General features: G+C 35.3%; 1 protein-coding gene across 1 annotated transcript; it reads left to right on the top strand.

Annotated features, from left to right (window-relative positions):
* The first annotated feature begins 8 nt into the window (after window positions 1-8).
* LOC140043632 (uncharacterized) lies at window positions 9-11,696 on the top strand. The gene is made up of 6 exons (XM_072088149.1): window positions 9-1,884; window positions 2,092-2,638; window positions 3,563-4,719; window positions 4,989-5,527; window positions 8,928-9,942; window positions 10,155-11,696. Exons 1-6 carry the CDS (start codon window positions 839-841, stop codon window positions 10,702-10,704), a joined length of 4,854 nt encoding a protein of 1,617 aa, XP_071944250.1. The 5' UTR covers window positions 9-838; the 3' UTR covers window positions 10,705-11,696.
* The last annotated feature ends 2,096 nt before the right edge of the window (window positions 11,697-13,792 follow it).

Raw genomic sequence — 13,792 nt, 5'->3', positions numbered from 1 at the left:
ACAACTTATATCGAATGGGAAGAACATCCAGAGAGACAAGCATTGTTCTGGGCCAAGCTTGAAACAGCTCTTTTGTCACCAAACTGTCCAAAGGATAGACTTCTTGCTGGTAACCCTTAGAAACAATATGGACAAAGCTACTTTTTCATATGTTGTATTTTTGTAGAGTTATAATTGTAGTTTGAAGATTAGCGTAGATCTTAGTTCGAGATAATATTTAAATTGTGCACACTGATGTCTTATTAAAACGTTGATACATTTACATTATAAACTTTTTTGTATAAACGTCATGATATTTAACTTTGAAATTACGTAATTTACGCATTTGCTATTAAGTTTACTATTTCATATATTGTACCTTTTCCAGCATACTTCTTATTGTTTGTGTTATTTATTTGTAAATAAAATAAATACCGTACTTTTATGACGCTCACGAATTTGCGATTTGAAGCCTTTTTAGGACATAAAGGCTTTCATTTGATAATAAAGAGATATGTAAGCTATTATCAAGTAGATTTGTTACTTTAATGTAAACAACAATACAGTTTTTATTTTCTAGTTTTAGTTTCTGCTTCTTTGTTCTGCTACTAATACACTAAGCAATACACAAGGAACAAGTCTTTATTTCTCTCACATTTTCCAAATAGGATGCTGAAACGCTAATGGTGCTAGAGACAAGGTGAAATTGTTAACATTATTTTACGGAAGTGATAAATAAAGCAAATATAGTTTTGTTTCGACACCTGAATTTACTGTTTTCCTATTTTACAACGAATGATTGGGTTTTCTAATCTTTGAATTCCCACTGCAATAATTTTGCATTGTTAATAAGAAGAAGATGTTGCGTTGTTTGATAATAATTGTCCTTGGTTTTGAGACAGTGTACAGCGGTACGTCATTTGGGGATAATTTAACGTGCTACAATTACGATCCTAATGATACTCCAGCAGATATTAGATGCCCCGAGAAATGTAACTGTTCGTTATATTGTAAAACAGAAACGGAAGACTACTACAATCACAACGTGAATTGTTCATACAATCAAATGACATCGCTTCCATCACAAGATACAATTCCAACTGATGTCGTGTTTTACACAATGTCATACAATCGTATTTCATCGTTGGAGAACAATTCTTTTAAAGGATTAATATTTCTACGCACTTTGAATCTTATTTTCAACAACTTGAAGTACAACACCATTGGTATTAATGCATTTCGTGGCTTGTATAATTTGAGATTTTTAAGTATGGATAAAAACGATTATTTGGGTAAACTCCTGCCTTGGTTTGACGATCTCGTGTCTTTAGAAATGCTGTTTCTACCGCAATGTGGATTAACCACAATATATCCTAATGTATTTAATTACTGCAAAAACCTAATAAAAGTTGATCTTACAAGAAACTCTATAAAATATATTCAGTCCGGAACTTTCCATAATTTATCAGATCTTAAATATTTATATCTAAACAACAATAAGATTACCAGTATAGCACCACAAGCATTTAAAGGGTCATCCAAATTACAACGAATGTCTATAAATGACAACCTCCTCTCTACAATCACTGAAGATGTGGGACTTCAAAATCTGACTCAATTACAGATTCTAAATGTTGCATACAATACATTCATGTGTGACTGTGATTTAATGTGGTTTATAAAATGGATTGGGACAACGAATGTTACAATTGATCAGCCCAGCCATACAGGATGTAGACAATTTCCAGATAGTAAAGAATACAAGAAAATACTGGATTTTGATCCCAATAAACTACACTGCAGCAAGTTGGATAGAATCTTAAGAATTACAATTCCTTCTGCTTCAGCTGTGCTTGGTATCACAATATGCGGTGTGCTTCTTTACCGTTACAGATTTCATTTAAGGTGAGATTAATGAATTGTTTTTTACCTGTTTAAAAAAAATGTATTTTATGAGAAAAAAAATCAACGAATTACTAAAGGAATCGGTTATATTTTAATACATGTTCAAGTTTATCCACAATTTGCTCAATAGGTATAATATAAGAGATAATAAAACCGATGCTCACATTTTGTAAATCATTAACAAATCATACATTTATTTCAATGAAGGTACTGGAATCAACAACGACGCCTTCGCAAACAATACCAGCGAATTTGCAACCAAGGGCCTCCTCCAATCAACGGAGAAGATATTCGGTATGACGTTTTTGTCTGTTACAACAGCAAAGACATACAATGGGTCCTAGATGTTTTACAGCCATCGTTGGAGGTGGAGCGAAATTTCAAATTATGCGTTGACTATCGTGACTTTCTCCCAGGAGAAGCAATCGTTACAAACATTGCGAACGCTGTTAAATTCAGTCGTAAGGTTTTGTTAGTTGTCTCCAAACATTTTGCCAAAAGTGAGTGGTGCAACTTTGAACTAGAGATGGCGCGCATGCGTATGTTCGACAAGCATGAAGATATCTTGGTCGTTGTACTAATTGAGAAGGTGTCACCCAAAGACATGCCGATACTCTTGCACAAGATATTGACGAAGAAAACGTATATAGAATGGGAAGAACATCCAGGGAGACAAGCATTGTTCTGGGCCAAGCTTGAAACAGCTCTTTTATCGCCTAACTGTCCAAAGGATAGGCTTCTTGGTGGTATCCCCTAAAGAAAAAATAATGATTAAAAAAGACTACATTTCATTTTGTAGAGTTGCAGTCAGCGTAAAAGTGTAGTCGCGTGCAAACGCCACTCTACATCTCACTATGTCGGTTGAACGGTCGGTCGGTCGGTTGGTCGGTAAACACAAATTAAAATTTGCGCACGCGACTGCAGCCATGTATATAGCCTTGTTAGTTTAGAGATAGAAATTGTGGACACTGATGCGTTATTAACACGGGGATATGTTACGTTTTTAGTTTTTTAAATGTAATAAAAAACATTCTGTAAAAAGTCTCGGCCATAACAAACATTGAATTTACCATATAGGCCTAGTTTTGAGACGCTCATGAATGTGTTGTTTTGTTTGATCTTAAAATTGTCAAGAGAAGGAAATCATGTATTTAAGGGCACGTCAGAATTAGGTATCATATGCGGGATAAAATTACTAACAATACTCCATTTTGAACCAAGTATAAAAGTAAGTTGCATAAATGTTTGTGAACTTTTTCTACCCTTAAGGCGGAAATAAGGGAGGTACAATACCAACTGAGATATACTGTAAATTGTTAATAAAGACAGGAAATAGTAATAATTGTTGATGCATCGCTAGTCTGGATTCTAGACTGAAATTAGTAAAAATATAAATATTTTGACACATATGGCGCTTCATACGTATAAAACATGAGTTCGTATTTTCAGACAAAAATCGAAACGCCGACTGCCTGGTGGACTAACATAAAAAATACAATAAATACAGACTTATCGGTTACAGCAGGCCTATAATCAGCTATGATGTTATCATTTTACTACTGATTTTCCCTGATAATAATTTTCTCCTTGAAAATTGTGAAATTGTAAACTTCCTTATTGCGATCTTGATTGTGAAGTGATTCATGAACAATTTACAAACCAACATTAACTCATAAATTCCAACATTAACTTCCTTATCATGTATTCATCATCAGTTATTACTGTTGTGCGTATGTTTTCTCGTTTATTACATTTTTTTTCGTATGGTTATATGGTTATGTTGCGCTATATGATACTCTTCGTTGTTTTGGCAACTGCTCATTCTGAGCTTTACACGGTTCCCACCAACTGTACATTTACATCCGACGGTAATGTAACGTGCTGTGTCATCAACCCTAATGGTGGTCGAATTCCATCAGATATTAGATGTCCCGAGAAATGTGAATGCTTATATTGTAAAACAGAAACGGAATACCGCTACAGTCACAACGTGGATTGTTCAGACAAACAATTGACATCGCTTCCACTACAAGATAAAGTTCCAACTGATGCTAAGTTTTACATCTTGTCAAACAATCGTATTTCGTCATTGGAGAACAATTATTTTAGGAATTTTACAATTCTACACAGTTTAAATCTTACTACCAACAGATTAAAGTATAACAAAGTTGAAATCAATGCATTTCGTGGCTTGCATAAATTGACATTTTTAAGTATGGCAAAAAACGGCTACTTGGGTAAACTCCTGCCTTGGTTTGATGATCTCTTTTCTTTATTAGAATTGCAACTACCAGATTGCGGATTAAGCACAATACATCCTGAGGTATTTACTCATTGCAAAAACCTAATCAAAATTGATCTTACAAAAAACGCTATCAAATATATAAACTCCGGCACTTTCCAAAATTTACTACTTCTTAAATACTTATATTTACAGTCTAATAAGATTAGCAGTATACCACCACAAGCATTTAAAGGCTTATCCGGATTACAACGAATGACTCTAAATGACAACCTGTTAACTACAATCGAAGAAGATGTTGGACTCCAAAATATGACTCAATTACAATTTCTCAATGTGGCGTACAATAAATTTAGCTGTGACTGCAATTTAGTGTGGTTTAGGAAATGGATTGGGACAACGAATGTTAAAATTCAAGACATTAGCCATACAAATTGTAGCACACCTTATAGAAAGAAAATATTGGATTTTGACCCCGATAAACTACACTGCAGCAAGCTGGATATCTTAAGAATTACAATTCCTTTTGCTTCAGCTGGGCTTGCTATTACAATATGTTGCCTACTTCTTTACCGCTACAGATTTAATATAAGGTGAGGTTAATTGTATTCATAAACCTTAAATCTCTTATTCCTTTTAGGCCTAAAACCAATTTAGGTTATGAAAAAATAGAACGAATTAAAAAAGTATCCACTGTTTTGTGTCGACTACTTTAAGTATTTGAAGTTTGATCTTCCATAATTAAATTTATTTTATCCACAATTTTCTAGTCGATGTACCGTCCTAAATATAACGCTCAAGATAAAGGACTCATCTTTTGTAAATTGTTGAAAAAAAAATCACAAATGTTATTTCGATATAGGTACTGGAATCAACGAAGACGCCTTCGTAAGCAATATCAACAACTTTGCACTCAAGGACCTCCTCCTATCAACGGAGAAGACATTCGATATGACGTGTTTGTCTGTTACAACAGCAACGACCAACAATGGGTTCTGAAAACCTTACAGCCGTCATTGGAGGTGCAGCGAAATTTTAAACTATGCGTTGACTATCGGGACTTTATTCCAGGAGAAGCCATTGCTACGAACATCGCAAATGCCGTTAAATTCAGTCGCAAGGTTTTGCTAGTTGTCTCCAAACATTTTGCCAAAAGTGAGTGGTGCAACTTCGAGCTAGAAATGACGCGCATGCGTATGTTCGACAGCCATGAAGATATATTGGTCGTGGTACTAATCGAGAAGGTGTCACCCAAAGAAATGCCGATACTCTTACACAAGATATTGACCACTACAACTTATATCGAATGGGAAGAACATCCAGAGAGACAAGCATTGTTCTGGGCCAAACTTGAAACAGCTCTTTTGTCACCTAACTGTCCAAAGGATAGGCTAATTGCTGGTAATCCTTAGAAAAAATATCACGAAACAAAGTTTCTGAATGCCACGAAGGCGATCTTGTCTTGGGTCTGACCTAATTAATATTATCTTCTCAATACATGCTTACCTTGTAAGCTTTTTTCCTTTTTGTCAAGGAAAGTTTAGACAAACATTGACATTCTAATTTCAATGTCATCCAACAAAAAAAAAATGATGTAGCTGTCTACAAAAACGGGTGGAGATTATAAACTAGATGTTTAATTGTAGGTGATTTTATAGTAAGTTTTAGTTGATGGTGAAATTTAGTGTGCTACAGTCATTTTATTCTATTAGGCCTACTTAGACTAAATCAATGACACTTTAAATACAAATAATTATTGTATGAACTATATCTATATTTTATTATTTCTTGGTTTTACAAATCAATTATATATTAATATTTAGTTGAAATTTTATTTTGATTTGTGCTACTAAAGTTTTTCTCTTTTGCTGGTCGTGTTCCACTAAAGTAATTATCTTCACACTATTTTTTCTATTCAAAGTCTTTTTATCTAATGGTATACAGGTAGTAATATTTATTTAGATAGTATTAGGGTGGTATAAAATATAATACTGGTCATACCGTGGACGGTGGTGTGTGCAAAATGCTAACACTGTACAATATTTTACCTACACAGTATTGAAACACGTTAAAAATTTAAATAACTATATTGTTTGATGGGTATAAATATATAATGAATATAGTTGATTTTTGTGTATATGTATCATAGGCCTTCAGTAATCATCTCATTCTCTACGTGCCTAAATAAAATGTTGCTATTTTATTAGGTTCCTTTAATTATTTAAAAATAGATTAGATAAAGTTTTTAAACCGAACATTATAGTATGATGTGTCAGAGACCAAAAAAAACCAAAAAAACTACCAATAATTTCAAAGCAAGGCGATGTGTGTTGAATCCGCGGTTACATATATGTCTAAATGTTACTTTAAGCTTGGTTCCTACTACTAGGTTGTAACGCAATGACGTTAGCGGAACACAAGTAATTTGATAAATCACAAGCGATAGATTATCCAAACTGTTACTTGTGATTGGTCAACTCGCTTGCGGTGCGTCTACTTCCTTGCTTACAAGCTTGTGGCCGTATTCACCAATCTCACTTAGGCTAAGGGAAATACTTACCCTTAAAATTTAAGAATTCCCTTAACAAAGGGAAACACTTAAGGGGTATTCACAAATGAGTTAAGGGATTCACTTACCTAAGGAAAACACTTAATTTAAGGGTAAAACTTAAGGGTAAAAATAATCATAAATATTCATGAGTTGTCCCATTGTCCAATCACAGAGGATTTAATTCCCCTATGGTCCAATCACTTTTCCTCTCTAAAACTAATTTGCATATTTAAAAAAAGAGTAAGGGGTTGGGGGACGGGGAGGATGAAGAGAAAAGTGTATGGACGATCAATAAAAAGAAAATGGCAGTCAAAACAAAAACAAGTACATGAATATTAAACCTAGACTAATTTGTATGAGGATCAAGAAAAATTGGTCTAGCCTAGATGCTACTAACAAACCAACATTCTGTGTAGGCCTAAACCTGTCTGTATTGAGGCATATGCATCCTAGGCTGGTTACTGGGCAGACCAACAGGGGGCCTAGCATCTCTACCTAGCCTACTAGAATGGGGCTAATTTCTATTACAACGAAATGGGAAGCCATCTTCCACAAAAATAATGGCAGTCAAAACAAAAAAAATAAATTAATATATAGGCATAGACTAATTTGTATGGGTGGGGATCAGCAAAAAAAGGTCTAGATGCTACTCAAACCAAACATGAATCCTAGGCTGGTTAGTGGGCAGACCAACAGGGGGCCTAGCATCTCTACCTAGCCTAGACTGGGGCCATCTACAAGTAGGCATAGTACTCGCACATACAGAATCGTCAGCTTAACCAAGGTACTGAATAGTTAAGGGAACTTTTAAGGGACCTCTGAGGTCCCTTAAAAGTTAAGGGGAAAATAGACCAAGTTAAGGGTTAAATAGACCAAGTTAAGGGTTTCCCTTAACCTTAAACCCTTTGTGAATACCACTTAAGTGAAACCCTTAATATTTTCTTGATTTAAGGGAAATCCTTAGGATTTAAGGGAAATATCTCACTTAAGTGTGATTGGTGAATACGGCCACTGGTTCCCACTAGAACGTAACGCAAGGACGTAAACGCAACGCAAGCGTTTTAACCAATGACAAGCGAAGTTATAGACAGTTAGCAATCACAAGCGAATAAGCCATCACTTGTGATTGGTCAATTCACTTGCGTTGCGTTACGTCCCTGCGTTGCGTCGCTAGTGAGAACCACGCTTTAACGAGTTGACCAATGACAAGCGATAGCTTATCCAAACTGTTACTTGTGATTGGTCAACTCGCTTGCATTGCGTCTACTTCCTTGCTTTAAGTCTTAAGTTTGGTTTCCACTAGGACGCAACGCAAGGACGTAAGCGCAACGTAATGCTTGGTTCCCACTAGAGACGCAGCACCAGGACGTAGCGCAACGTAAGTGAGTTGACCAATCACAAGCGATGGATTATTCGGACTGTGGCTTGTCATTGGTCAACTTGCTTAAGCTTGGTTCCCACTAGCGACGCAACGTAACGCAACAGACGCACGTAACAAAATGCCCTTCCAATAATTGTGTTTGCCCCCGCCTGCGTGAGATCAAACCTGCGATTTTTGCAGCACTGTTGCGTCGTCAGTTTCAACTTGTGATTACGCAATACTGCGTTGCGTTCTAGTGGGAACCACGCTTTACGTTGCGTTTATGTCCTTGCGTTACGTCGTAGTGGCAATCAAGCTTAAGTGATTTAACCAATCGCAAGCGATGGATTATTCGAACTGTCGCTTGGCGTCAGTGCCAACTCGCTTGCGTTGCGTCTACGCCCTTGCATTGCGTCTCTAGTGGAAACCAAGCTTTAGTGGGAAACACGTTTTGAGTTACGCTAATGTCCTTGCGTTGCGTGCTAGTGGGAACCAAGTAAAACTTATACCTAAATGTAACTAGTGGAAACCAAGCTTTAATAACATTATAATGTAACCGTTGTAGCATATGGAACAAGTATTTCTTTTCCCAACAATTTCCGTCCAAATAATGCTAAGCTATGATTTTGCAGAAATTGAAACAACCAAAATTTAAGGTACAGTATAAGGAAGTGCTATTAAATAAAGGAAATAAGGTTCTAGGCCTATATACTTCTTCATGTGATCATATCACCACGGAATTTCACTTTTTTTCCAATTATATTAATTGCATAGTGTATTTAACAGCTAGATGGCATTTTCTAGTCTACAAAATTATACTACTGCAAAGGAATTTTGCATCAAGAAGATGTTGTGTTGTCTGATATTAATGTTCGTTGTTCTGGAGACAGTGGAGAGCTTTACACCATTTGGAGAAGGAGATAAGTTAACGTGCTACAAATACTACCCCAATGGTACTTTCCCTGAAGATATAAGATGCCCTAAGAAATGCAACTGTGTGTTTTGTAAGACAGAAACGGACTTGTACTACAGTCATAACGTGTACTGCAACAGCAGTGAAATTACATCCATTCCACCACAAGCTACGGTTCCAACTGATGCTAAGTATTACATCTTGTCAAACAATCTTATTTCATCATTGGATAACAATTCTTTTAAAGGATTAACATTTCTACACACTTTAAATCTTATTTCCAACAACTTGAAATACAACACCATTGGTATTGATGCATTTCGTGGCTTGCATAATTTGAAATTTTTAAGTATGGATAAAAACAGTTATTTGGCGAAACTCCTGCCTTGGTTCGATGATCTCGTATCTCTAGAAGTGCTGCATTTACCACATTGTGGACTTACCACAGTACATCCTAAGGTATTTAATCATTGCAAAAAACTAATAAAAATTGACCTTAATACAAATGCGATAGAGACTATCCTAACCGGCGCATTTCAGAATTTACCAGATCTTATATATTTATTTCTAGATCACAATAAAATTACCAGCATACCACCACAAGCATTTAAAGGCTTATCCCGATTACAACGAATGACTCTAAATGACAACCTGTTAACTACAATCAAAGAAGATGTTGGACTCCAAAATATGACTCAATTACAATTTCTCAATGTGGCGTACAATAAATTTAGCTGTGACTGCAATTTAGTGTGGTTTAGAAAATGGATTGGGACAACAAATGTTACTATTAAAGACATCAACAACCGTACAAATTGTAGCACACCACCTCATAGTAAAAGATATAACAAGAAAATATTGGATTTTGATCCCGATAAGCTACACTGCAGCAAGTTTGATCAAATCGTAAGATTTACAATTCCTTCTGCTTCAGTTGTGCTTGCTATTACAATAGGTTGCGGACTTCTTTACCGCTACAGATTTCATTTAAGGTGAGACTAATGAATTGTCTTTTATTTATTTAAAAAATGGATTTTATAAAAAATATGGAAAAATTTATTTTAGCAAAATAATGTTCACATTTATTCACACATTGCTAGTCGAATTTTAAATAGGTATAATTGGTATAATCCTACCATAGATAAATTATTATGGACATAATTAAACTGAAAATCTTTAAAAAAAACCATTTATTTCAATGAAGGTACTGGAATCAACGACGACGCCTTCGTAAACAATACCAGCGAATTCGCAACCAAGGACCACCTCCCGTCAACGGAGAAAACATTCGGTATGACGTGTTTGTCTGTTATAACAGCAAGGATCAACAATGGGTTCTGAAAACCTTACAGCCGTCATTGGAGGTGCAGCGGAATTTTAAACTATGCGTCGACTATCGTGACTTTATTCCAGGAGAAGCAATTGCTACGAACATCGCAAATGCTGTTAAATTTAGTCGCAAGGTTTTGCTAGTTGTCTCCAAACATTTTGCCAAAAGTGAGTGGTGCAACTTCGAGCTAGAAATGGCGCGCATGCGTATGTTCGACAGCCATGAAGATATATTGGTCGTGGTACTAATTGAGAAGGTGTCACCCAAAGAAATGCCGATACTCTTACACAAGATACTGACCACTACAACTTATATCGAATGGGAAGAACATCCAGAGAGACAAGCATTGTTCTGGACGAAGCTTGAAACAGCTCTTTTGTCACCTAACTGTTCAAAGGATAGGCTTCTTGCTGGTAATCCTTAGAAACAATATGGACACAAAGCTACTTTTCATATTGTATTTTTAGTCGCGTGCAACGCGACTCTACATCTCACTATGTCGGTCGGTTGGTCGGTCGGTAGGTAAACACTAACTTGAGCACGCGACTGCAGCCATGTATATGGCCTTGTTGTAGAGTAATCATTGTAGTTTGACGTTCAGCTCGAAAGCGTAGATCTGTAGTTCGAGATCGAATGTACAGTAATATTAAACTGATGTCTTATTAAAACGTTGATACATTTACATTACAAACCTTTTTTGTATACACGTCATGATATTTAATTTGAAATTACTTAATTATTACACATTTGCTATTAAGCTACTGTATGCCTAATTACTATTTCATATATTGTACATTGTATATTGTAAATTTCACTACACTTCGTTGTGTAGGCCTACTTTTATGACGCTCGCGAATTTGCGATTTAAAAGCCTTTATAGGACATAAAGACTTTAATTTGACAATAATGAGATATGTAGGCCTAGCCGATACTCTTACACAAGATACTGACCACTACAACTTATATCGAATGGGAAGAACATCCAGAGAGACAAGCATTGTTCTGGACGAAGCTTGAAACAGCTCTTTTGTCACCTAACTGTTCAAAGGATAGGCTTCTTGCTGGTAATCCTTAGAAACAATATGGACACAAAGCTACTTTTCATATTGTATTTTTAGTCGCGTGCAACGCGACTCTACATCTCACTATGTCGGTCGGTTGGTCGGTCGGTAGGTAAACACTAACTTGAGCACGCGACTGCAGCCATGTATATGGCCTTGTTGTAGAGTAATCATTGTAGTTTGACGTTCAGCTCGAAAGCGTAGATCTGTAGTTCGAGATCGAATGTACAGTAATATTAAACTGATGTCTTATTAAAACGTTGATACATTTACATTACAAACCTTTTTTGTATACACGTCATGATATTTAATTTGAAATTACTTAATTATTACACATTTGCTATTAAGCTACTGTATGCCTAATTACTATTTCATATATTGTACATTGTATATTGTAAATTTCACTACACTTCGTTGTGTAGGCCTACTTTTATGACGCTCGCGAATTTGCGATTTAAAAGCCTTTATAGGACATAAAGACTTTAATTTGACAATAATGAGATATGTAGGCCTAGGCCTAAACTATAATTATCAAGTAGATTTGTTACTTTAATGTAAACAATTCATAGTAAAATACAGTTTTAGTTTCTAGTTTTAGTTTCTGCTTCTTTGTTCTGCTACTTGTGTACACTAACCAATACACACGGAACACGCCTCGTTTAATAATACTTTTTTCGTGTACGAAAAAAAAATCTCTTCGCGTTTGGAAAATATTTTTTTTATAATATTGCTTTTGAAATACAACAGCGCCACCCATGTTGTCGCAAATGTTATTGTTATGAATGGTTTCGCGATGGAAGTACATTTTTGGAGAGATATATATGTACGAATGTAGATCAAAAAGGCTTTGGTTAGGCCTACCTTTTATTTGATTCCAATAACAGGAATCTATTTAGATGGTTTATAAAACAAACATAAATGTTTTATATTCGTGTAATGGTACAAATATTGGCATTTGGTGAATGATGAAAGTTTATATATCAACTCGGCTGTCGCCTCGTTGATATATACTTGTCATCATTCACCTCATGGAATTATTTGTACCATTACACTCATAAACATTCATTATTTGTATACAGACAATAATAGAATTACCAGTATTACCACAAGCATTTACAGGTACATTACAACGAATGTCTATAACTAACAACCTGCTGACTACAATCACAGATGATGTCAATGACTCAATTACAATCTCTAGATGTGGCGTGCAATAAATTTAGGTGTGACTGAGATTTAGTGTGGTTTAGAAAATGGATTAGGACAACGAATGTTACAATTGATCAACCCAGCCATACAGAATGTAGGCCGGCCATAATAGTAAAGAATACAAATTCAAGACGTTGACTCCGATAAGCTACACTGCAACAAGTTTGATAACATTATAAGAATTACTTTTGCTTCAGTTGTCCTTGTCCTATTACAAGCTTCTTTTTTTTACCATATTTAATGAGGGTGATCCATCCAGCAATTGCTGATCATTAGGGACCCTCAGAGAGGGGTTCACAAGACAAACATATACACAAGATGCTCTACATAAACAAAGTCTTATTACAAGTCTTTGGGAGTGGAGGTGTAATTTTGTCCTTAGAAAAAATCCTGACATGTGACGGGACTTGAACCCAGGACCCTTGGAGTGGTAGCCAAGCATCATAACCACCAATCCACAACTCTATTATTTCAGATTTCATTTAAGGTGACATTAATGAATTGTCTTTACCTGTTAAAAAAAGATCAACGAATTGTAAATGTAATTGGTTATAATTTAACCACACTTTACTACCGATTTTTAAATAGGTATAATCCTACCATAGACTAAGGGATAATAAAATATTGCTCACATTTTGTAAATCATAACAAAAACACCGCATTTATTTCAATGAAGGTACTGGAATCGACGCCGATGCCTTCGCAAAATAATATCACCGAATTTGCAACCAAGGACCTTCTATCGAGAAGACATTCGTATGACGTGAGTGGTGTAACTTCGAGCTATACTAGAGATAGCGCGCATGCGTATGTTCGACCATCATTTTATGCTTTTACCATGTAGGCTCTTTCTTTTTGTCAATGAAAGTTCATACAAATCTTGAAATTCTAATTTCAGTGTCATCCAAAAAAAACCAAACAAACAATTTAGTGAATGGGTGAAGATTATAAACCGGATGTTGAGATTTAAGTTTAAAGCTCAATTCGTGAATGTTTGATTGAGTTAGTAACAAGGTTTAGTGTGCCGATGAAGGGACATTATTATTGTCAATTTGGTGTGCTGCAGTCACTTTGTACTATTACTTTAAAATATCCTCTCGTTCTGAAACTAAAGCATTGTGGACAAAGTCAATGATACTTTAAATACAAATAATTATTGTATGAACTATATTATATTTTATTATTTCTTTGTTTTACAACTCAGTTATATATTAATATTTAGTTGAAATTTTATTTTGATTT

The sequence above is a fragment of the Antedon mediterranea genome, chromosome 3 (genome assembly GCF_964355755.1).
Source record: "Antedon mediterranea chromosome 3, ecAntMedi1.1, whole genome shotgun sequence".
NCBI classification, from domain to species: domain Eukaryota; kingdom Metazoa; phylum Echinodermata; class Crinoidea; order Comatulida; family Antedonidae; genus Antedon; species Antedon mediterranea.
The sequence above is the reverse complement of the archived record's forward strand: the minus strand, read 5'-3'. Positions and strand labels throughout refer to the sequence as shown.

What these genes read in the sequence shown, in the direction of transcription:
- LOC140043632 (XM_072088149.1), top strand. Translation starts at nt 839, where the DNA reads ATGTTGCGTTGTTTGATAATAATTGTCCTTGGTTTTGAGACAGTGTAC. An exon ending in CGTTACAGATTTCATTTAAG is followed by an intron (nt 1,885 to 2,091) that starts GTGAGATTAATG and finishes ATTTCAATGAAG; the next exon opens with GTACTGGAATCAACAACGAC. An exon ending in CGCTACAGATTTAATATAAG is followed by an intron (nt 4,720 to 4,988) that starts GTGAGGTTAATT and finishes ATTTCGATATAG; the next exon opens with GTACTGGAATCAACGAAGAC.